The following is a 26,285-nucleotide window of genomic DNA, read 5'->3' as shown; positions in this document are numbered from 1 at the left end:
TCTTCAAATCTGCAGACGTGGGGAGTAAAACCGACCTTTGTGTCTATTAAGACAGCCTACAACTAGCATGCCTCCCTCCTCAGCTCCTTGTTAGCACACATGTGTGCAGGTAATGAAAAACGGTGGAGGGGTTGAGTTGTATTTTATACAGTCTATGGACTGAACAAGCTCTGAGCTCTGACTTCTGTGACAGACTGGATGTCGTTGTGACGTATGAAAAACACTGAAAACTACAACGGCTCGTTTCAGCACACATTTACAGAAAGGTGGAGAAATCAGAACAGCGGCAGAATGGATTTTTTTCATTTTCGGGGGGTTGGAAGACATGCCAGGGACACATATTTCAGGTAGAGAACCATTAAAAAGTCGATTTTGCATGATATGTCACCTTTAAAGTACAACTGAAGAAGTGTGAGTGTGCCCCTCATGAGTGGGACCAGCTGTCACTCACAACTACAGCACCAGGGGGATGAAGGATGGAGAGCGACGGTGATCGTCCAGAAGAAAGAGGCTGAAAAGAAATGCACCCAACGTAAGTTTTGGTGCCTGGATTTAATACCTGAGTACAGGTACTACTCGGAAAATTAGAATACCAATGGTGTTGGTGCTTTATCAAGTCCAGCATAAATGCAGCGGTCTACCAGGACATTTTAGAGCACTTCATGCTTGCTTCAGGGGACCAGTTTTATGGGGATACGGACTTCATCTCCCAGCAGGACTTGGCACCTGCCCACACTGCCAAGAGGACAAAATCCTGGTTCAACAACCATGGGATTACTGTGCTCCCTCCAGACTTTGGGACCTTTGTTGCCAAATGAGATGGAAAACTTGCTCTCATCAGAAAAGAGGACTTTGGACCACAGGGAAACAGTCCAGTCTTTCTTTTCTCTGGCCCAGCTAAGGCGCCTCTGGCGTTGCTTGCTCGTGAGGAGCGGCTTGACAAGAGGAATTTGACATTTGAAGCCCATGTCCAGCATCTGCCTGTGTGTTGTTTCTCTTGAAGCAGCAACTCCAGCCTGAGTCCACTCCTTATGAAGTTCCCCCACACTTGGCCCTTTCCTGACCATCTTCTGCAGGCTGCAGTCATCCCTCCGGCTTGTACACCGTTTTCTTCCACACTTCTGCCTTCCACTTAACTGTCCATTAATGTGCTTTGAGACAGCACTCTGAGAACACCCAGCTTCTTTTGCTATCACTTTTTGTGTCTTACCCACCTTGTGCATGAAGTCAATTATGGTTTTCTGCACAACTGTCAGATCAGCAGTCTTCCCCATGATTGTGAATTCTTCTAAACCAAACAAGACAGACTTTTTAAATGCTCAGGACCCTTTTGCAGGTGTTTTGGATTACTTACCTGATTAGTGTGTGACACTTTGAGCCTACAATACTGAAGCTTTTCACAGTATTCTAATTTTCTGAGTTTTTGGATTTGAGGTTTTAATAAGCTGTAAATCATAATCAGCCAAATTACAACAAAGAAATGCTTGAGATATCTCACTTTGCAGGTAATGAGTCTATAAAATGTATTGGTTTCACCTTTTATGTTGAATTGCCTGAATAAAACAACTTTTACACGATATTCTAATTATCCGAGTAGTACCTGTAGTTCAATCTAATCACAGGAATAGTAACCTCGTCCTAATGCTGGTTAACGAGACTGCCACACAAACAGGCTGTTAATGGGACAGGTTGAGGGGGTGGAATTATTCAAATAATCATTGAATAGATGCCAATGATTATCGAATAGTATTTTGGCTTGAAATGCCCATCCCTAATAAATAAGACCAAGAACTTGAACGTATGTGAAGTAGACCAAGTGACAGTCAGAGGGAGGAGGAAGTCTCCCCGGACAGCTTCTGCGTTTACATTAAAGTGGACCATAAGTCTAAATAAATCTCCTCTCTGATGGGATCCTGTGATGTTACTTAAAGATGTGTTACATGTTGTGACTCTGCTGGGACATGCAGTGTACACCAGAGTCTCCTCACTGAGTGTTCCTCCTGGAAGCAAAAGTATGGCTACAAATATGAGTCCATGTTTCTGATTTGCACCTTGGTTTTCTGTTCGTTACAACGACTTTCTGTCTTCATGCAAAATATATAAAGACTTAAAATGTTGGATTTGTGGCGGGCTGCTGGGTTTGAACAGTTTAAATGTGCATCACGCCTCAGGTCTTGGGTCTCTCTCCTCTTTAACATGCAACAGGTCTGCTCTGAAATGTCTTGTGCAAAAACAGGTGAGGTATAAAGAGTCTTTGCACCATATCTAAACACAAACACTGGGTTCATGAGAGCTGCGGTCAATCATTTGGACCTGTGCTTCTCGTATGAGCACCTCGATGAGTGTCACAGCCAATCAGGGGTGAAACATGTAATAAAAGCTGTTCTGAATCTCATGAACCCGGCTGTTAAATCAAACACACACCTGTGGTATCAAACCCCAGAGCCTGCGGAGAGGAGAGAGTGAAGTGGTCATGGTTAGCAGCAGAGAATTCCCCGGGCTCATCATCTCCTGATTATCAACGTCTCCTCAAGGTTAGCGAGAGTACACACCTCTGTCGAGCAATCAAACCTGATTAGATGATTAGCATACTACTTGCATAACGTCGCCACATTTCATTACCCGTCAAGTTCACGGTGCCTTCACAGGAAACACTGACCCTTCCCTTCACACACTCGTACACACTCATGCACACATTGCATAGATGCAACGCTCACAGGGACACACACAATATATACAATCAAACTATACTTTCCTGACAGGAGGTATTTATTGCTTACATAGTTCTGTGACAGTCTTAACGCTAATGCATACTGTGACTGACGGGGAATACCACAGCTAGCTTTTTAAAGCACAAACCTGAGTTTTGAGTACTGAATAACGATATTCTGATAAAGGGATGGAGCTGAAAACAAGGAACAAGTCTGACTCCAAAGAGTTTTCAGCCATAAATCCATGTTTAAAAAAAGAAGAAAGCCAAATATATTTTGATGTATGCGTCCAGTCCCTAATAAAGAATAACCTTCAACCTAAATACAATTTTAAAGGGTAATAATTGGTGTTTCAGACCCTCTCTTAATACCTTTTTATTCATCTGACAAGTAGCTTTGTCCTATACATCGATTTGACAAAGAAACTAGTTTGCAGGAAGAGGTATTTTATTGTGTTACAGTGTTTAATCCAGAAGATGGCTCTCTAAGAAGCAACTGGATGCTTCCCTGTGCGATGCATGCTGAAATACCCATTGATGCAGACCAGGCGGCGCCACTTTTAACAGCTTTCCTCCATCATTAGGTCATAATGATGCATTTTAATGAAAAAACATTGGTATCATAATGCTGCTGGTTTGTCTGAAATGTCTCTTAAATGTATGACAACAAGTGACCAGCGGAGACAGGTGTCGTCTGGGACCTTGATTGCAAACTTCACAAGGTTGAAAATATTGGTGCTAGAAGGGAGCTACACAGCTGCACAGAAACTGCACATTGTGGATTTGGCAGGACACAATGGGAATCATCACGCAGGAAGGCGTGAGAGACCCTCTAAAACCTGTCACCAGCGTGACTTCTATTCCAGATTTTACGGTAATATATATAAAATTCAAACACCTTGTAGTTATCATGAAGAAAGAAATTAGCCGTATGACTAAGCACTTTTTTGTACCACGATGTAAACATGTGCTGTAAAGTTCTGACTGTTAACATGGGGCTTAATGGGGACTGATGCACTGTTGGAGCCAGTCTCATGTGGCCATTTGAGGTACTGCAGTTTGCATTTTTGATTGCCATATCTGGGAGGAGGGGATACATAATTAAAACATCATAACTGCAGCCTGTAGGTGGAATTGAATAATAAGAGGCATTACTTGGACTCTAATGGATGCTGCAACATGATCTGAGCATTTTGTAGCTTAAGGAAATGTTCAAAAAGAGATAAATGAAGGACACTAAAATGTAGAAATATCCCTCTATCTCTGTGTTCAGTCTGGCTCTCTTGTTTTTGTTGTCACTGCTTGTTGGCATACGATCTCTGCTAGCTCAGGACACGGCGCAGTGTGGGACCACGTTCATGTGTGAGCAGCTTGCCAAGATGTGCCATGTTGTGAACACATGACAAGGTGTTAGTGTGTTGGATTTCTACATCCCCTCTGTTATATTTAGACTGTGTGTTGACACCACACAAATAACTAATGATTTGTTCATGCAAATATCTGCTAATGCAAATAAAATGTTTTTGCGTTAGTGTACAAAACATACTGCGTCATGAATGTTATTGTTTACACGCTGCTCGTCTTACTGGAGGGTGACTCCAGAGGGCGCACCAGAGAGCTCAGGCTGTTTGCATCTACAGTATTCGAGGGATGTAAACATGAGACATAGCAGAAGTTACAGAGGATACTGTTCTGAGCGACAAGTTCTTGAGCCAGATCAGGCGACTGATGACCGGTGGATTAAACACACCTTCAGATCCACCCCTGCTCAGTTTTTCCTACATTTTACTCCACGCTTGAAAGCAACAGTCCCACATTTATTTCCATTCACTTCTGCAGGTTTCCACATTGATTCATTAAATTGAATTTATCTCTCATCAGTTATTTTGACAGGCATGTTTGTTGCTTTTTCGTACAGATGTGGGTAACTGTGGACTCTGCCCATACATGCGTTCATTTTTGAGGAGGCTATCAAATTTAGGGGATGCATAGAAGCCATCATGCATGTGTTAATAATAGCAAGTATATCTCAGGTCTTACATCCATCAATAAAGGATACTTAAATGCACTTTAACCGATTACTGTACGCATGAAACATGACTCATGTGCATGACAGTGTGGACCTATCCTAGTGCACAGACAGGACTCAGGTGCAGAGACTGAGATGACGGATTGACCTTAAAACCATAGATTTAAAAGTCTGAGACATTAGGAGTTACTGGTTCCTGCTGGAGACGACATGTTGCAGGTGAAAAAGTCAAAGTTTCGCTTCATAAACTTGAAAAAAAAAAAATTAAATAATAAGTGTGTATTGTACAGAGGGCAGTTTAATAAAATATCCTCCAGTCCCTCCTGAGACTGCACATCCTCTGCTTTTATGTCTTGGTTTTGTACTTTGGGCTGTTTTTTTATTGAAGTTGTTTAGTGCATTCTTAATAGAGTTGTTATATTATATTTCACAGGAGGTTTGCAGCTTTATTTGTGTTTGTTACACTGCTGTGGGCTTGTAAAGCATTTCGTCTGGAGGTATGCAGTTACATGAAGAAACAGAGAAGTAAACTCTAAATCTTGAAATTTAGGAGAACGCCACCAACATGAGGTCATTGACCTTTGACCAACCAGCACAGACAGGCTGCAGGTTGGTAGGCCCGCTGCAGATGTTCTTTTTATGTTGCATCTATTCCTGCTCTCGTGTTTCTAATTCTTTCTTTAACTATTTGCTGCATGCCGCTTCTTTTCAACATCTTTATGTTCTGTTGTTGTGAATTTCCTCTCTGCCTGCACTATGAAACAAATCCACCGTCTCCACACGAGCAGTCTTGTCCAGAGTGAATTCAGATCAGTGCAAACATAAAGCTACACCCAGCAGCATTGCTTTGTTCCTGTGCACCTGCTCAAACAGAGCCTTGTTCCCTGCTCCACAGTCTCTGTGTTTCACCTTCATCCTACCTGCCCCCCAGGCACACCCGTCCACCTACCCCCCTCTGTCCCTGACGCTGGGCTATCCCTGCCCTCCATGTCTGGCTCGCTCACCAGCACTCAGTCAAGCGGAGAAAACACAAATGTCCAGGCGCTCCCCCGCCTCCCTTCCTCCCCCTCCCTTCCCCATCCTCCCCACAGTGACCAACCAACCCCCAACATGTCTGTTCCTCAACCTAAACCATCATGACACCACGGATCCACTCAAGAACGGGTTTATTGGATTTTATTCTTTTACTTACAGTACGGATCAATTGTAGTTATTACGGGATTACACATACATACACACACACACACACACACACACACACAATCGTATTAGTAACAAAATAAAATAGATGATACTGGGATTTTGACCTCATTTAAATGAGTTTATAGAAGAATGGAAAATGAAATTGAGCGCCTGCATCGTTTTTGTTGATATGTCTTCAACCTTTCATTTGGTGTACTTCTTGTGTTTACAGTCTCTGATAAATGCCAACATATCCCTCTAAAGATCCTGTCATGTGACTTATTTCAATAAGTCTGGGAGTTGAACCAGTGAGCAGCCTCTGTTTATCTGGTGCGCACTTAAACCGGTGATCTAACCCAGCTTCCCATAAAGCCTTCTTTTTAAAAATGATACAGATCTACAAACTGACTGGAAGCACAATTACAAACCCCTTCTCTCTCTGTTTATCATAGCAGGCAGTTCAGTGTACGTCAAAGGCCAAAAACCCTTTTTAATGCATGCATGAGTCACGATGCAGATCAGCTCAAGAGTTTCATGACGTACAAAAACTTGAGCAAAGAATGAGCGTGTGCAAAGTTTATAAATATGGGTGAAAGATCTGATCTTGGCCTACATGGCGAGTTAGATCCACTCAGCCCTTCTCATTTGTGCATTCGAGCTCTATATTTATGAAACTATGAAAAATGTAATAATCAAAAAGGGACGGGTAATCATTTCCCTTTTTATAGATTTCAACAAGTCAGATTTTAATTTAATTTGAGAGCAGCATTCAATCTCTACAAATACAGGTCAAAAAGCTAATGAAGCCTGACTTTGGTTTGTGTTGAATAAACACAGACACATGCTGTGGCTTTGGTAAGAAGCTCTTCAACTCCAAAGTTCAGTGGTGACGTGTTTCTGTGCCAGAGCGCTGCGCTTCTCTGGCCTCATCACGGACTGAAAACACAACAACTCACACTCTGAAGTTAATATCAGAGAAGGACGTAATAAATAGTGACTAACATTTGCTTTTACTGACGTTAGGATAATGCGTCAATATGACACATCTACAGACTTTAAAACAGGTCGTCACAACTCAAACTTTAACTTCACGTGGAAGTCAAAAAATCCGGCTCTAATGGTTTTAGGCAGGAGTCTGATGTTAGTTGAAGAGTTTGGATCAACCATAGACTTAATAAACATGGACGTTACCTACTGGAGATGTTAAAGAGCACAAAGGAGGCGGTTGCTATATTAGATATGCAAACTCCTGCTAACTACAGAGTGATCTATAAACTGAGGGAACAGAGGCCAAAGCCTACAGCCGCCTGGCAAACAGCAATGCACCCACCTGTCAATCAAGTCAGACACGCCCCTAATTATGCAAATATCTGAAATTATGCAAAAATGAACCTTCATAAAGTTATCAAGTTTGAAAAAATGAGGATTAGGATGTGAACATTTTAAACTCTGCTGTTAAAATGTGCGTCTTAAAATGGTTTCTATGCCTCAGCTTTTGGAGCCAGCCTCAAGTGGACATTAGAGGCACTACAGAAGTTTGCACGTCTGCTTTGGCTTCACTTTTGAGCACTAAGGATTGGGCCTTGGGATCATCCATACAAAATAGCACCAATCAACTGCTGTGGCTGGTGTTGAGACATCCGAAGACCCTCCAGGACAGTTCAGGTGGCTGTGCTTCATAAACTGGTTTGTTTTGCATCACAGAAACAATCGTTTTATCGCTCCTCTCGATCAGAGGTGAAGAAAAGAAATATTCTCTTCATGTTTGAGTCTTTGACAGGATTTGATCTGCGCCGTCTGATCCTGGAGGATGTTACATAACCTTCCTCCAGCCATCTGCGTTGGCTGTACTTCTCTGTCCAGAATCAAAAGGTGTACTTAGACTTAAATGGCGGCTGGACAAGATCACATAACGCTGAGACAGAACGTAGAACAAGGGTAATAAAAAAGGAAAAGATTTAAAACTGGTGGTTATTTTAGAAAAAAAGAAGAATGAGGTCAGGGAAATGCAAAAAATAGGGAGAGTAATTACGGGGCGAATGAGGAGTGGAAATAAAGATGACAACAGAGACAGCAGGGGACGGCGGAGATAAAGGGAGGAGAAGAAGAAGACGGGGGATTGACCAAGAGAATATTAGAATAGAGAGAGAAAGGAAGCGGACAAAAAGGAATCTAAGAAAAAATTAAATGAGGGGAGAAGCACTCTGTTTCAACCCCGTGACTGTAAAATGGGACTCCTTGACGACAGAGACACACTTCCCTATTCTCCCCGCTCTCTCTATCTGCTGCCCCACCACCAGCCAGCCATGCACCATGCAAATGGAGCCAGAATGGAGCCTCGTGTCTGCATAACAGGAGGCGACAGGGAGCCTGATGCCTAATAATGTCTACCACCCCGCTCAGGGATTAGACACAGCAACAAGGGAGAGAGACAGGTGGTGAGGGAGAGGGATCTCTGGGAGCTTACACCAGCTTTTATTCTGTGAGCGGGGGAAACCGTTACAGGTGTACACAGCAGGCCGCCACACTTTACAGTACCTCAAAGGAAACACCAAAGGATATGTTCCTGTACCAGAGCTGATAACTACACACACGTCAGGATCCTTACAGATTCTCATCCTGATTTGAAATGATTTCAATCCAGCAAGTTCAGTCTTTCTTCATCTCTGAAGCCCTGATGCCATTTTTTAATCAGACTTAAGCCTGTTTTTTACCTCAGTGTCCAATCTATGCTAAAGGTCTGCCTACCTGCTCAAAAATGTAACTATGCATGAAACAACGCTCACTCTAAGCCCTGTGACCAGTCCCCTCAGTTGTGGACATTTCTGGTTTTGCTGCCGTCCTCTGCCGACACAGATCCAGCAGCCGTGCACCCCGTCTCCTCCGGCATCTCCTCTCTGTTCTTGTTTGCAATAATTGCAGTATGATCAACCGCTGCTCGACATTTATCAGCTCCAATTTAAACATAATACACTCAGATCACCATGGTTTCCCGTGCACAAACAAGCGGGACTAGAAACTGGCGGTATGACTTGCATAGAAATTGCACTTGCTGCAGACACTCCAATTACAGTCGAGAGCTGTCTTTCAACAGCATTCAGTTACTGTTAGCCAGATGAATATCCACAGGAGACCATTAGGTTTGGGATATGTGATTTTGGGGGGCATGCTTTAAAGCCAAAAAATATGACGAAAGGTCCTGCAACTTTTCTCTGCTGCACCAAACCCAGCTCCATCATCGACCTGTCTGGAGGCCAAACACACGGCGGTCACTTGTTATGTTGAGGGATGTGTTTAGGTTCAAAATGAAGATGAACGTCTGCTCGATACTCTTACTGTTCTTCTTACCTAAATTTAAAAGCAGCCACTAAGTTTCTGTTCCCCTGAGATCCACATTCATTTATTCATTTAGAGAAAGGGAAGGAGCAGCACAGTGGCTGGGTGTCAAAGGTCAAAAACAACATAGATAGAGTGTTTTAGGCTGTACGCTCTACCTCCCTCACTTGGTTAGGCTGTTTGCCTACCTCCCTTACTTGGTTAGGATTCAATCTCTACCTCCTTCACTAGGTTAGACTGTTCACTCTACCTTCCTCAATAAGTCAGGCTGTACGCTCTACCTCCCTCAATGGGCTAAGATGTTGCTCTACCTTCCTCAATGGGCTAAGATGTTGCTCTACCTCCCTCTCTAGGTTAGACTGTACGCTCTACATCCCTCAATGGGGTAGAATGTTGCCCTACCTTCCTCTCTAGGTTAGACTGTTGCTCTACCTCCCTCAATGGGCTAGGATGTTGCTCTACCTCCCTCTCTAGGTTAGACTGTACGCTCTACATCCCTCAATGGGGTAGGATGTTGCTCTACCTCCCTCTCTAGGTTAGACTGTTGCTCTACATTCCTCAATGGGGTAGGATGTTGCTCTACCTCCCTCTCTAGGTTAGACTGTTGCTCTACATCCCTCAATGGGGTAGGATCTTGCCCTACCTCCCTCTCTAGGTTAGGATGTTGCCCTACCTCCCTCTCTAGGTTAGACTGTTGCCCTACCTCCCTCTCTAGGCTAGACTGTTGCTCTACATCCCTCTCTAGGTTAGACTGTTGCTCTACCTTCCTCAATTGGCTAGGATGTTGCTCTACCTTCCTCAGTTGGTTAAGCTGTACGCTCCACCTCCCTTACTTGGTTAGGATTCACTCTCTACCTCCCTCACTTAGTTAGGCTGTAAGCTCTACCATCCTCAATGTGCTACGCTGCATGCTCTACCTCCCTAGCTTGGTTAGGCTGTACGCTCTACCTTCCTCGCTTGGTTCATCTGTATACTCTACCTCCCTCATTGGGCTACAATGTATGCTCCACCTTCCTCACTAGGTCAGGCTGTACACTCTACCTCCCTCACTCGGTTAGGATGTACGCTCTACCTTCCTTTACTCTCCCATTTTCATTAGAGATGAAAGAAGACAAAAGAGAGAACTCAACTGTCTCTATGTCTCAGCTGAAAGCTCTGCCTGCCCTTCCTGCCTTCATTTAATGAGAGAAGAGAAGAGAGGAGAGAGAAATCTGAGAGGGGAGTCTGTGGAGAGATGTTTGAAGGCAGAACCAGGACGGGGTTTGTTTGGGGTAGAGCTCATTCCTGCCGGGTTAGGCTGTCCACCCTGCTTCCCCTCACTCTCCCATTTTTCATGAGAGGAGAGAGACAGAGACAGATGAACAGTTATGTCCAAACTATGTTTAGGTCCTTATCTACCCTTACTTCCCCTCATTCAGATCCACTGACCTCTTTAACCACCTTATCCGACACCTTTACTTTACCCAACACACCTGGTTCTCAAAGTAACAAAATCAAGTTAAAGGTTCAGTGACAGAGCTTTCTTATTTGACAACCTGTGATTAAAAAGCATGCAGGTATTTAGTTTCTCTGCTTTATTCTGGTGCCGTCAGCTCTACCTTCAAGTTTTAAAAAAGTGACGTGAACATTATCGTTTTTGTTTCTTATATCAGCCAGGGAGAACTCCAAAAAAGGTGACACTAAGCACAGCCCAAGTGTTTCCATGTTAATGTGTATTTAATTCAAGTCTTGTCAGCTCTGCCTACGAGTTTAAAGTCAAAGAGAGTCGTCAGTGTGTCTGTCACATGTCCTAATATTTCTAACTGGAGTCTGACTCAATCTGAAGTCTCTGATTCTTTCTTTAAAACCTGTTCAGCATTGAGCATTCAAAATTCCTCACATGAAACAACACAAAGTCCCACCTGCACGTCAGAGCAAAGTCACTGCATGACTCATGGCTCCCTTTAGGTCCATTTCAGGTTCACACACAAACATGAACTCAGCAACAAGCAGCAGCCTCGCACATTTTCAGTGACATAAATCAGAACAACTGAATATTCATGTGCAGATATTCCTTTAGTAGGTGGATTATAGTTGAAGACAATGCCTGTGTCCTGTAAATCCTCCTGCATGCAGCAGTAAGAAGGAAATATTAATGCATCATTTGAACTGAGCTTATGCAGACGTCAGCGATGAGTAAGAAACGCTGGTTTACGGAGGGAGAAGGAGAGGCTGCTTCTTTTGAAAACTGATCCACACTGACTGTTGTTCACTTTGCATCACAAAACTGTCTCATAGTGTGTCTGCATACAACGTCCTGACAATTCACACACACACACACATAGCAAGGAAACACAAAGCCAGACACTCTCTTTTTTCTTTCTCCTTCAATTAAGGTTGGCTTAATTACTCGCTTAATCCAAGCACCCTCAGTGAGAAAGCATTACAAAAGAGACACTGAACACAGACAAGCAAACACATTAGAGCTCTCAAACACTCACAGAGCAAGCGGCGCTTTTCATACCGGCGGAAAAGGAAAGATTTCGAAAAAGCTGTACCTTTGCTTTTAGCTAGAGGAGGTGAAGACAGAAGAGAGGATCCACAGTCGAGAGAGTCCAGAGAGACGGAGGGAGAGAAGGAGGAGAAAGAAGGAAAAGAAGAGAAGTGAGTTCAAACTCAAAAACATTTCAATGTATATTTGAATACATATAAGAAAACATCATTGTACAGGAGCAGGTGTGATGCTATTGTACATTCAAACACACTGAAACACGTGCAGCACACAAACACACACACAACACACACACACAGGTACACACAAAGGTAAGGACCTGATCATGCAGATATATGTGAAGAGAATGAGGTTCAACATGGATAAAGTGACCTTTGAGGTAATATAATGATAATATTGGTGGAGTTTATTCTTTAAACTTAATAAATGCAGTTAGTATTTCGCTCTAAAGTACTCTGAGCAGAGATTAAAGGATTATAACGTATAATTTTAAACATTTATCTGACTCTGTAGTGTTCATATTTTAAAACAAGAGCCTGGTCATCATACTGTAACAATCACATACATGTTTTCATTGTCACATGATACTTTTGTGCACTTTAAATATTTATTAAATTCACTTTAAGAATGATTTGAACAGTTCTGACTCTTTAAGGCTCATTTATGCTCGTTGTTAGATACGCTAACATATATGGGCGGAGCTTAAGTCCATACTCTGCGTTCATTTCCTCTGTATTTCGGCACGTTTTCTGCAAGCTTACAGATACCGCCCAAGTGTTGCAGTAGCACTGATAGTCTTGTGGGCAGTGCCGCGTAGTGAAGCCATTATATAGCCACTATATAAAACACAAAACACGTCATTTGGAAAAAAAATCTAATTCTTTGTTTACATGTCGTGAAATACTTAACCTCACAGACCGCTTCAATGCAACATGGCCTCAGATTTAGCTTCTTTCTTAACAGTCGCTTTATTTGTTGTTGACATAAACTTTTGATTCTTCTTCATTTTCCTTTTTTAGCATAATTTTTGACTCTGTGTGGCGCCCTCTAGTGGATGCATTTCTGTTTATTTCAGTGCAAGGAACACATGAACGTAGAGAGGCTTTGACGCTTACACCGTTTAAAACATTTAAAACAATAACTGATCAATTTTCATGCATAATCTACTCATCAGCTTTAATCATGTCAACTTTTTTAAACTGAGATAGTTTTTGCTAAATATGAATATTTTGCTTTTAAAAGCAAGATATTTATATTTAGCCTTACCCTATAGTAATTCTCTACAGTAAGTTCCTATTTTTTATTTATTTTTTGGTCCATTTTGCAGAATTCACGTAGTCTCTGACACATTCTGGGTGTTTTTAAAAAATATACTAAAGACTTCTTACCTTTTTAAACTGTTTTTTTTATTTTTTTAAAGTTATATTTTTGGGGCTTTTTGCCTTTATTTGACACGACAGCTGAAGAGAGACAGGAAGTATGGGGAGTAGAGAGTGGGGGAAGACATGCAGGAAATGGTCAACTGGCCGGGAATCGAACCGGCGACCCCTGCAACGAGGACTGTAGCCTCTGTCTGTGGGGCGCTTAGACCGCTAGGCCACCAGCGCCCCTTACACTGGATTTTAACTTGGACTAATTTATTTTTAGCCCTATCCTGCATTATTACCATTACTACCATTATTACCATCATTTTAGCATAATTTTTATTTTTATTTTAAATTTCTGGTATTTAGCAGATTTGATTTTATTGATTTTGTTTAGATGTTTATTAGATGTGTTTTGTCCTTGCAGGGTAGTGCCGCTGCCTTTTATTGAATCATTTAAAATATACATTTGAATTCCTGTTTTTATTTATACAACACCACACTGTAGCTTTTAGGCTTGTATTCTAAAAATGTCTCGATATATTTAAAATTCTGTTTTTCAGATTTTATTCCCCTTTGCTTTGATTTCTATTGGTTTGTTTTAAAGATGTTTAAAGTTCTTCTTCTTCTGACCTTTCCATGTTCTAACAGAAGAGTCATTAACTGCATTGCATTATACAATAAGCCATTAAAGTAAACACAGTGTATCCCACCTCAACACCAAAACATGCAGCTCAACAATCGCAAACAACACGGAGAGATGAAGAGAAGAGGAGGAGAGCAGCGTACCTTGTTCTGCCATCATGTGTGCAAGACCTTCAGAGGGCAGAGAGGGAAGAGAGAGAGAGGACAGAGGACTCTTAGTTTCAATACTCGGAGGTATTGTGATGAAACATGTTTTTTCCAGGAGGAAATCATGACATCAGAACACACTGACACACAAAGCTTCCCGCGGCTCAGCAGGAGGCTTCTTTAGAAGAAACACCAGCATGTTAGTGGAAGTGATAGTCTGCTTTAATCCCTGCTAAACCCCAACACGCTTCATGGTTCTGCTGTCTTCATTCATCACAAATTAAAATAAAGTTCTCTTAATGTACCCATGATGGATCTAGGATCTAATGGATGCATGAATCCTAACATTTCACCTTAGCTACATGTTGTTAAAGCTCCATGCTGAGCTAATCTGATATAATCTCAGGATATGTGCGGGACAATGATGAGACTTTAACATCTTCTAAATAATCATATGTCACAAAAACAAATGCCGTCTTTTCATCATGTTGTCTGTTTGGTTTTGCACTGTTGGTGCTCTTTACCCGTCTTCTGTTGTGGATTAGCAGCATCCAGTTTAAGAATCAGCACACTCTTAATATTTGAGTCTGGAGCGCTGGATGAACACATGACGTAAGTTGTGCTTTTCTTTCGCCAATTATCAGGAAGTCTGAGTTCAATTCCCCCGTAGAGAAGAGACCTGACGGATGATCTTTTGATGCATCATGCATGTTTTCTAATTGACCTGACTCACTGCTTTCAAACTCCAGCCCCAGCATCCCCACGTTGCACAATCACCAAGCCCTTCCTCTGTTTGCATCCCCTTTGTTAATCCGTGAACAGCTGCACAAATAAAAGCTGCGATCATTTCTATTTCATTATTGGTGAAACTCACCTGGCATAGTGCTGACGACCTCTGGAACAGGAGGAGAGAGAGAGAGGAAACAGAGAGCAAACAAAAGCAGCGTTAGAACACACTCTCATACTTGCATGTTGACTGTCATGCAAATAATTACACACTTCATATGTCATACAGAGGGCCGGCACAGAGCGCGGCCATGTGTATGTGCTTCAGGACACAGAGGGTTCAAATGATGAGGAGATGAACCGTCATCAGAAAACATGAGATGAAGAGAAGTATGCAGAGTGAAGGAGAGGGCTTCTCCTCCCTGCACAAACAACCTGTCAGGAGAAACATGTTACCCAGCTGATGTTGCTGGATCATAAAGACAACAAACCGAAATGAAATCAAAATGAAAAACATCCTTTAATGTGACAACCTTTATGGACAAGAACTGAGAGGAAGAACCTTCACATTTAGAGCTCTGCATCTCAGCTCTGAGGCTGAAATGTTGTTCAGAGTTCAGCTTGTTTTAAACATTTGCTCATCTTTACGTCACCGAAGAGTGGCACAGCAATAAGTGAAATAAGGCGGTGGGTCGAAGAATATTAGAAAATCAGGGCCTCCTCTGGGAACCATGAACATCCACAGCAGAATTTAGAGTAACCTCATCCTGTCGTAGAAACGCTGAAAAGGTATTTTTGCTCCCTTCAATGTTATTTCTTTGAGTTTCCCCCCAGATATCCATCACCAGGAGGTATTTTGACTCAATCAATCATGAAACACAAGAAATGCATGAAAATGTTTGCAATTTTATTCAAGACCATGTGTACGGACACACGTTAGTGCGTCCGTACACATGGTGTCGTGTGTCGTTCCCCCACTCAGAGTTGAAGTGGCTGTAAATCGGAGTTAAAGGTAATTGAGTTGAGATGCATTAGATGTTCTTCTCGGGGACTAATTGAGGATGTTGGACTGTTAATGTGAGCACAAGCAGATGGAAGTCAATCAGATATGCATTAAAAATTAATTCAGTCTAAACTGGACAACTTGTGTCAGCTGCGCTCCAACGGGGAACGGGCTGGTCAAACGGTCATCTGGGAGAGGACGGCTGCGTGTGTGTGTGTATGTGTGTGTGTGTGTGTGTCTGTGTGCTGGGATAATCTTGCTAAGCTTTAATTCCTCTGTGTCTTTTCTGAACCAGTTGATTATTTAGAGATTTCTGCAGCGCTGAACTCTGGACTCAAACACAGACAGAAGAGCAACTCTTGACAGAAGGAGATTAGAGCAGATTAAATGTGTGTGTACACTCACACCAGTGGACTTGAATTGGTCTCCTTGTGAGAACCACTTTCAGTTTCAAACCGCTGTGGTTCAGACGTTCCGGCATTGTGGGGACATTTTGTGGGGCAAATCTAAAAGTAAGACGCAGCTGCTCACTGTTTGAGTCAAAGCTGTTGAACCCACAGTTCCTGGTATTCTTCTTTAAAGGGTTCAGTGAATGAGTTTGCAGGAATATGCTTCAAATTATTATCTTTTGGGTCTAAGTTTGCAGCTTTATCTGTAGCAACTAACTCACTTAAAGTTTAAGGACACTTAAAGTCATACCAAACAGTCGAGTAAGGGTTAATGTATAGTGAACGGGTGGTTATGCAAATTAAAACCCTAAGATTGAGAAGGCTTGGGGATCTTTGTCGGCTCACTAAACTTCATCTCGCACATCCTGGCCTGGCTCCACCCCAATCGCAGATGCAGTGAATTACGATCTGTGATTTATTCTGAAATGAACCCGATGTTTTAATAATGTTTCAGCATCTGACTTCCTGTCTTGCCAGATCTGCAGAACCGATGCTCCACGCTCATGCATCCTGCAAAAATAGAAGTCTTGTGCTGCCATCGTGGAGCAGAGATGGACCAAACATGCATCTGGTGGATTTTGACAGAAGGCTCTTTCACACTGCATTCCTGTCCAGTCCGTCTCCGCTCTGGATCTGACCGGTTTCTATTCTAGTCAATGTGTTAACTTCCACTGGATCCACTCCGTTGTGTTCCAGCTGCATCTCTGATCCCACAGGTTGGAGCCCTCCGGATCAGATACACAAGACTTCTATTTTTGCCGGATGCCGGAGCACGATGCATCAATCTCAACAGAGCAGATGGAGCGGGACAGGAAGTCAGGCACCAAAACAAAATGAAAACATCCGGTTGATTTTCAGAATAAAACACTCTGTGTTATCACCAGATCGTGTTTCACTTAACTACAACAACAAACCGTCATGATGAGCGGAGCCAGGCCTGGAGTCAACAGGTCAGAGGTTTTCAGAGGACCAGAAAGACAACATGGATGAGGAGAGGAGGAGGAGAATCCTTGATTCAGTGATTACCGCGGGAAAACCTCACATGACTCCAGCTGTCCGGTGATCGGAGACGGACTGGACAGGAATCTGGTCGAAGTCTGATCTAAGAGGCAGTTCATTGCCTGTTTGTTTGTTTGTCTGATCAGGCCTTGTAAGCAGACTTTGTGCTCTTCATGTCACACCAGCTGACTTAAACGGCACCAAAGTCTCGATTGTCACATATTGCGGCGCTGACCAGGCTGCCATGTATGATGAGCTTGGATCGAGAACAGGCTCGCTCGCTCTGATCTGTGCCTGTCACGGTGGAACGATATAAGAGATACTCCCAACTCCCAACCCAGGGGAGAGAGTCGATAAAAAGAAGTAACAACAGGGAGAGAGGAGATTAACAAATCCATCTTTCAGCTCGCTCTCTCTCTCCCGCTCCACTTTGACTCTCTGACTAATCCATCATTCAGAGCTCAATCTCTCTCTCTCCTGACGATCGGCTGCAGTCACTCCCGTCCCTCCTGCTCTCTCATTATTTTGTTCTCTATCTTGACCCACTTCTTTTCACTATTTACTCCCCGTGTGTCGTGCCTCTCTCACTCTCTCTCTCTCTCTCTCTCTCTCTGTCACCAGGCTGTGGTGTGTTTGTGTGTGCATGGATGGAGAGATGGAGGTTAAAGGGACGCATACATATTTAATAAGGTACCAACCAAACAGGAGCAGGTACAATTCCCATGGCGGGCTCGCCGACGTTTACCTCGGTACAATCAGAGTAAGAGGAGCGGAGACATCTTTGTCTGTGCGCCGAACGCATCAAATCTATATCCTCCAGCTCTCCTGAGAAATCCCTCCGTCACATAAAATCCAGATCACCTTTCTTCGGGTTGACTCAGCGGCGCTTTGACAAACTTATTTGTTAATCAGTGAATGCATAATCTAGGTGAGTGTATGACTCTTCCTTTTAATTCAATACCCGAAAGGTGAGGTGAGGATAGCGGGGGATTAGAGCTGAAAGTGGATTACTTAAAGGGATGATTCATGATGTGTTGGATAAAGTGGGAGAGCGGCGTGATTAATGGGGTATTTGAAAATTTCAGCCTTCTTTCATAGCTGCAGGATTGTTTTCTGCACATTATTAACATGGAGGTAAACCTACACACACACACACACACACATCCTGCCGGGGGAAAGGATGGAGTCATGGATTTATTATTACAGCCTCCATCATCATCAGCGTAACAGCCGTCACCTCCTCGCTGACCGATTGCACCAGCAGCCATGTTTCATGACGGTTTGAACATACGAGCGGCTGGAGGAACAGCCAGGGAGGGCCGCAGCCATCTGCTCATGTTGGGATTCACAGCGTACAGCTGGTAGACGGTCTGCTGGGCGTCAGCAGCCTCATGCTCAGACACGTCGGGTAGGAAACCACCGAGGAAGAGGAGGCATTTCTTCGACTAGTTTTTAAGGTGCTGCATGGCCTTGCAGACACGACGCGCCCAGATGATGGAACAGCCTGAGAGGAGCTGGAGACTTTTAAACATGAACTAAAAACGTATCCATGCAGTCTGGCTTTTGTGTAGGGTTTCAAATCCTGTCTCAAAACGGATCTTTTTAAACTGGCATATTCAATGGGATTACACCTCTTCAACACCCTGTATCTTATCCTGTTAATCTTATTCATTATTTACACTGTATCATGTCTTATTGATTATATCAGACTTATTTTTATGTTGTTGAGTGTTCTGAAAGGCGCCTTTAAATAAAATATATTATTATCATAATGTTTTATTTTGATTTTAATGCTGTTTTAATATTTAATATTTTTAGTGCATTTACTTTATCTTTTTTTATTTTTTTATTTAACTAATTATATTTTTATTGTTATTTTGAGGCTTTAACTTATTTCTAATAACACATATTTTATTGTTGTTGGTGTGCATTACTCCCTACTTGTTTTTTAATATGCAGTTTGTTTTGTCATTATTATATTTCGGCTTCTCTTTTGTTTTCTAATCACCATAAAGCTTTGAATTGCATTTGATTTGTATGAAACGTGCTTTATAAATAAAGCTTAATTGATTTCGTCCAGTGCTTTTATTTCTATTTCCTCATAAACTGGCCGAAGTGCTTGAAAATAAATCACTGCGTCCTAAAACTTGGCTAAATAAGACTCAGAGTTTTCAATCGATGCGTGATTCTAAATATTTCTATTTTGTGGCTGCAGGATAGTTCATAAAGCCCACCTCCTCTTCTTTAACAGATGGGACATGGATCAAAATTAAAAAACATGACAAATGAATGTTTGTCAAATGTTTTTAAGTGCAATGTTTCTTAAATGTATTAAAACATATATTCTGTCACCTGTAGACACCCTCAGGAACAAAATTATGGTAAACTTTGATCTAAAGTGAAGTGATTGACGCCCGGCCTGTTGATCACACTAAGCGGGTTAATCCTGAGTCTGATCTCTGGATTTCTCTTCCTTCATCAATCCTTCTCCAGCTTTCCTGCTCCTCTCCTCCTGCTCTGTGACTTCATCAATTAATGGTTAATTACAGAGAAGAGGAGCTCACTGTCTAGTTTGCTCTGCTCTTAATCAGGTATTGATGGAGCAGTGAGCCTGCACTCACAGATAGAGTATATAGATGAATGTAGAGGTGTACTTTTATTTAAAGTTTCTCTAAAGCTGATTAAAACAATCCTGATTATCATCTTAGCCGCACTCCTGCAGCCTTCCTTTGCAGCGTCGTGCTTCAGTCTGAGGGTAAAGGTTCATGCTTGCGGATTTTGTCGTGTCATATTCTCTCCCTGATGTATTCAAAAAAACCAGCAAACCACTACTCCACCTCTGCCAGCCTCATTAAACACGTTATTTATCCCTCAACAATCAACAAGCCAAATTCTCCCAGGGCTGCTTGAGTTTCCTGCTTCCACTCACCTCTCACGCCTCACAGGACGCAGACAGGCGAGTGAGCCAGCGAGAGAGAGCGAGAGAGAGAGGGAGCCAGACGTAAATCAACACTGGGAACTGATCCCAATGTGGAGGCTGTAAATCAAGGTTGGGAAAAAAGAGGCCTATCAACCTACCAGGGTCAGCGGTGCCCTCACATCTCTGCCTCACAGAGTCACGCTTCACGGCGCTGAGGTGCTGAGGAGCTGCAGGCCGGGGGGAGGAGGTGTGTGTGTTTTATAGAGAGAAGTGAGAGAGGATGAGGGAGTGGGAGGATGCTGTATGTAGAGATGCATATGGATGTAAAGTTAGGATACTTGTACAACGTATTCAAACGGCTCTCAAATAAATCAGTCCAGAAATAGAGGCAGAGCAGCGTGTTATAAAACTGCATCCGGCACTCGAAGGAACTGTGTCAGAAATAGCGTCATGACCACGAAAGCTCATGCAAAGTGTGACAGGCATCAAACCTACAGTATTTAATCCATCCGAACATTTACTCTGGATGTTATTTCTCTCTCCTTCTGCTGGTTTTCATCGTAAACTCTGCTGTGGATATTCACGGTTCTCAGAAAAAGGTTCCTGATGAATTCTGCAGCTCAGGGTCAAAAGTTTCCCTTTGACCTGCGTTAATCTCTGGCTTTATTTGAGAGAGGAGGCGCCCGTTATTCTGCTCTTGGAGGTTGAGGAACAAATACCGGGTTGTGTTTTGTCAGGGAGAATGAGAAAGGGCGATCAGCTGCGCACACAGGTTTGCAAGTTTGAACCTAGCAGACGATTTCAGACGTTTCTGCAAGATTAATCTCATGCATTTGGTAACTCCCCAAAATACTGACATCTTTATTTAGACTTGACCTCAAAAATACAGATTGCATTCATGCAGGATAAAGCCTCCTCGTCAATTACCTGCTTCTTTGGAGGAGCATTTGTCTCAGCTTCACTGTAAATGGTAACTTACACCGATACTGGCTTCTTCAGCAGTAAGAACTTGAAAAAAACGATCTATTTGCAAATACAGGATATTACTTTGCTAAAATAACATCATTGTGCAGATTTGTAAAAAGAAAAGGCCTGTTTTTGTAAATACTGAAAACCCTTTCCTTCATGTATCCCTCCAGGATGTTTGGTTGAACATAATCAGACCTTTTTTATTACATCAAATCAAGAGGAGTGAAAGTTCCTGCATACAGAAGTCTGGTACTCCGGGCGAGTTAAAATGTTCTCCTCATGCAGCGCCTGTCAGCTGCTGCAGCTTCTCCTCCACTCCCCTGATGTCGTGACAAAGCAGCGGCTGAGCTCGCACATTTCCTTACACACTCTACACACCGACGAGTCTTCTGCCGCTGTTCTCAAGTGTCTGCCATGACAGGCAGACTGAAGCACTGACATTTTTTTACCCTAGGAGCCCGCTGTGTCAGTTAAATGCCAGCCAGTCAATCAGCTGAGCAAAGGCAAAACAGCCGAGACACAGAGAGGAGGATAAGCACCAACACCAGCCCCCACCCCGTTCGCTCCTTTATTTCAAACACCGGCACACAGAGAGAGATAAAAAACCTAATCTTTAAATTCCAGATCCTGTGGCCTTTTGTCTGGGTGCGGGGGATTTGGTGTCGGTCCAAATGGGATGTAAATTCCATATTTGTGCGAGGTTATAAGGAGCGGCGGAGAGGCAAACACGCGGGGAAAATAACAGAATAAATACATTAAAACAAATCACCTCTGCTCCGATTAATCCAAGAAGAATACTTCAGCCACTTTCTCATCTAAGCGGTATCGATCATCTCGTAAGTATTCAGATTATGGTGTAGCCGCTGGTTGGGCCAGCCTGATGAACGCGTATTGATCGTGAATAATGAAGTACACAACAATGGTTTTTTAAGGGCAAAGGAAAAACCCAAAGGTGCACGACTCTATTTCATGTGCCGACTGCATGTTCACCAATTACCCCGACAAAAGGCTTTATCACAGAACGTTCTGTGCTCACGATTCATCAAATCCCAGGAAATCCACGTTTCTATAAAAAGCCTCAGAAAGTGGCTTTGATTCGGCCTGCAGGCAGGAAATACATGAAGGGGAGAACGAGTCGAGGGCTTTCTTTTAATAAGAATCAATTTTGGTCTGGGTACAGCCGGCTGCAGAGCGATTGAAACACAGCTCTGGCAAAAATTGTCAGCACAAAAGGATGTGATATAAAACACCTGCCGTCTTGTGATTGGGTGAAGAAAGGGGGCTCAGGAGGCCCCTTTCTCTCTGCAGGCCTCCTTATCAGCGCCTGCAGGACCGATGTCATTAACCTGCGCCTCACTGGATAACCGTGCTTAGATTAGCTTTCTGATTTTGTGGCTCAGACACACACACACACACACATGCACGCACACACACACACACACAGCGATAATAGCAATCACTCGGAGAGCAAAGCGAGCCCACAAAGTCAAACTGCCTGAAAGCCCGATACCAGGAGGAATAACAGAAACAACCCTCAGACCAGAGAGGGAAGAAGCAGAGTCATGTGACAGCAAAGCAACCTTCATGGAGCCAATGTTTGACATCGACATTCCTGTGAGGTAACACGACACATTAATTCACTCTAATGAGATGGACCTTTGCGCAAAAAGGGGAAAACAACAATATACATGCAGCTCTCTGCAGATTAATGTGAATATTGATGTTATATTTCCTAAAATATGTTCCTATGTCGTTGTTTTTTCACATTCAGATTAAAGGTGTCAACATGTAGAGTGAGGAGCCGACACTCCTCCAGCTCCAGCAGTTAAAAACCTCTGCAGCAAACACAGCAGAGCACCAGTGTTTGACCGTATTCACAGGGCGGCCATTTTCCTCTGACATCACTTGCACTCTGCTGTGTTTCAGGTTGTTCAAGCAAAGGATGAACCTGTAAATGATCACTTCACTGTAGGGTTGCAAAATTCTTGAAACTTTCCATGGGAATTTATTGGAATTTATGGGAATAAACCAGGAATTGATTAAATTGAAGGTTGGCTCTTTAATAGGGATTTTAAATATAGTTGGGGAAAATATATTTTAGCATAATCATGACTAAAACAACCAGATTTCATGCAAGTACAGTTGAATATCTATGCTATTCCTCAATCACATGCACATAGCACACTGCTCATTGCAGGGCTACTGAGACCACGCCCCCTACATGCACTGTGCATTCCTCCATCACATGCACACATGACTTCTAGAACACTTGTGAGCCCAGAGCACAAGACTATTGAAGCCACACATTTGAGCCTGTGGACTACACAAAGTGAAGTAAGTTTGGATGATATTATGTGCTAATATATTTAACAAATTTGATGTATGGTAATAATGTTTAACTCACAAATATCACAAATAAATCTATTCATACAAATGTATTTCCATTAAATTACCCTCAATTCCCAGTTAATTCTCATAAATTCCCATCATTCCCATGGAAAGTTTCCAATTTCGAATATTTCCTAAATTCCCAGGCTTAACTTCCCATGGAAATTTTCCACCCCTTTGCAACCCTACTTCACTGCTTCCTCCTTGTTAGCAAATGACAATGGACTGGAGAGATCTAAAGGGACATCCGTTCATATATATATATAAGTCTTATAGATTAAAACATGTTGACCTCATGCATCTACTGTAAATAAATTCCATCGTGGGTTGACTTGTGACGTCAAATAGTTGGCAGCTGTGTGTGGATCATTACTGTTGAATAAAACATCCTTTAAGAGAGATATTTGTCAAAGAAAGGAGCCTTATTTGTGTTTTTGCATCACACCTCAGCTGCAGCATCAGTAATCTGTGAGTTTTCCCTGTAGTTTGATATCAGTATTGGTCTCCTTCCTTATCCTCTGGACTCATTTACCTTCTAGCCTCTTGAGTCCTGGATCTATGAACTGATCTGATCTTTGATTTGTTCAAGGATTCAGTTTCAAGCTCCCAGACACAGCAGAGAGTCTGAAAAGTATCTTAATGTGGATGATTATAGAACGAGAAAGAACCTGCTGAAGTTGAATTCAGTGACTCAAAGTTTCAAAGTTGATTTTAAAGACCCTTAGAGTGAATGAGATGAGAATCAGAGGTCTTGTTACCTTCACTGCAGAAGCGGCCCTTGTATTCTGTTTTGGAGCAGTCACACACCGGCTCTCCGTCCACCACCGAGCACGTCCCTCCGTTCTCACACGGGTTCACCGTGCACCATCCCTCCGACTCCAGGGGCACCTTAAGGCTTCCCAGGAACAGGGGCTGTGAGCCGCCATATTTGAGGTCTGTGATTGAGCCCTTGAAGGGCTGCATGTTTCGCACCGTGGGCAGTGTGAGCGCTGCGCTGTGGATATCCTGAGGCACTCCGCCCAGGAACAGGTCGCTGATGATTTTCATGAACAGACGCTGAGGCCGCACCTCGTCGGCTTTGACCTGGCCGTCCAGTATCATCACCGTGCGGAGGTTATACCTGCTCAGAGTGGCAAAGTGCCAGTTTCCATCATCCACCCGTCTGTCGGACACCACCGTGGTCTCTGCGCAGTCGATGCTGAAACGCAGCTGCAGACGCCCCTCCACCACGGCCAGCTGCAGAAAGTCACAGTATCCTCCATCGTCAAAGTACAGCAGCAGCGCTTCAGAGGCGTCTGTCTTAAACTGGAAGCTGAGGTCGCCGCGGGTGCTGGCATCCCAGCGGAGGTAGCGTGCCCACTGACCTGGTGTGCCTAAAAACTCCAGTCCCACACATGTGCTGAGGAACATCTGCAGCCTGATAGAAAAACCAATAAGATCCATAACTGCAAAAATGATTAATCCAATCAAACTGAAATCTTCGGTATGGAATCTCAGAGATCCACAGTTTTGTCCAGAGATAAATATCTGTTATAAAAATATGTTTTAAAGGGAGAGGGCAGAAGAGGGAGAACAGTCGTAGTCGTTAACAGTCTTTAAGTCAGAGTTCTGGGGAAGTCGTCCAGCAGGAGTTCTTGTTTCCTCCTCAGGGTTACAGAGAGGACGGACAGGAGGAAGAGGAGGAGGAGAAGGAGGAGATCACGTTTCAGTGCCTTTTTTACACTTCAGGACTGATGCTATCAGGACTCATGGTGTACAGTCTGATTGAATTCACTTCTCTGGCTATCAGGGCCAGCTGAGTTTCCTCCTTCATGTTTTCCACTGTGACATGGAGCTGACGAGGGATCCACGGGCCGGTCTCAGATCCATCACTGTCAGAAAGAGAGAAGGAAAGGGTCACAGCACTGAATATACAGGTAATGTTTCAACACAAATCTGAATAAGCTTGAAGGTCGAAACCAAACCGGACCTGAAACGTTTGTGAACTACAGCAGCACATTGGTCAGGACTGAGCTGTCCATGGTGCTGAAACAGCTGAGGATGCTATCTGTGTTTCCAGCAAACAACCTGAGAAGATCTCCGCTGAGTAATCAGGGTTCTTGATCTTAACTTACCAGCAGGTGACTCATATAACTCAGTCACGAGTTCAGCTCTACCTGGAAACACACTAATGCTAGCTTGAATTACAAATCACCCCACGAACAATCTTGGGAATCGGCCAAGGTTGAATATCCAACTCAGACTCCTTCAGACGCGAGCTTGGAGAAGAAGGACATCTAAAAGGTAGACTGTGAGCTACACCTCTACACACGTATCTGTGTATCAATGCAGGATACATCCTCTTTAGATTGCTGGTTCTATGACATCATTACAGCTGATAAGCTTGGCCCGATTTGGCGCCCCCTGTGGACAAAAACGGTATCTATTTTCCCTTTGCTGATCTTTCCCTGCTCTCACTCTGCTGCCTTTTTATTTCTAAAGATGATTTTAAGGCCTTTATTAGATAAGAGAGACAGCAAATGTGGAAAGAGAGTGGAGGACGACATGCACTGTATCACGTCGGGATGGGGCGCTGATCCAAGGCACAAGCCTAAATACACGGGGCATCTGCTCTACCAAACCGGTGTCCCACCCTGCTGTGAGTTGTGTCACCCACTCAGAGTCTTCGGCGTGGAAAAAGCCAGTAAAGGCTGTTTCTGTTTCAGCATGTTAGAACTATAAGACATGATCGATTCCGTTGCTGATGTTCATTTGCTTTTGGACATCACATAAAGGCTTCAATCATATTTTCAGTTTCATAATCAGATCAAAACTCCTCACAGGAGCTTTAAGAGAAGGAGGAGAATACTTACAACACTTTAACTTGCTCATCAAAATCACAAAGGATAAGAGTCGAGGGTTTATTAGTTTGAATCGTCCTTTAAAAA

At 43.1% G+C, this 26,285-nt stretch overlaps 1 protein-coding gene across 1 annotated transcript in view; it reads right to left on the bottom strand.

Annotated features, from left to right (window-relative positions):
- The window catches only part of nrxn3a (neurexin 3a), a 161,743-nt gene that overhangs the window by 116,405 nt on the left and 19,053 nt on the right, over positions 1-26,285 (bottom strand). The window contains 4 exon segments of the mRNA XM_034675290.1: positions 11,795-11,806; positions 13,902-13,928; positions 14,779-14,799; positions 24,117-25,229. Of these exon segments, the coding sequence (XP_034531181.1) occupies positions 11,795-11,806; positions 13,902-13,928; positions 14,779-14,799; positions 24,117-24,801 (745 nt within the window). The 5' untranslated portion in view covers positions 24,802-25,229.

This window comes from Notolabrus celidotus, chromosome 22 (assembly GCF_009762535.1).
Source record: "Notolabrus celidotus isolate fNotCel1 chromosome 22, fNotCel1.pri, whole genome shotgun sequence".
NCBI lineage: Eukaryota > Metazoa > Chordata > Actinopteri > Labriformes > Labridae > Notolabrus > Notolabrus celidotus.
Note: the sequence above shows the minus strand (reverse complement) of the source record. Positions and strands in the feature narration are given on the sequence as shown.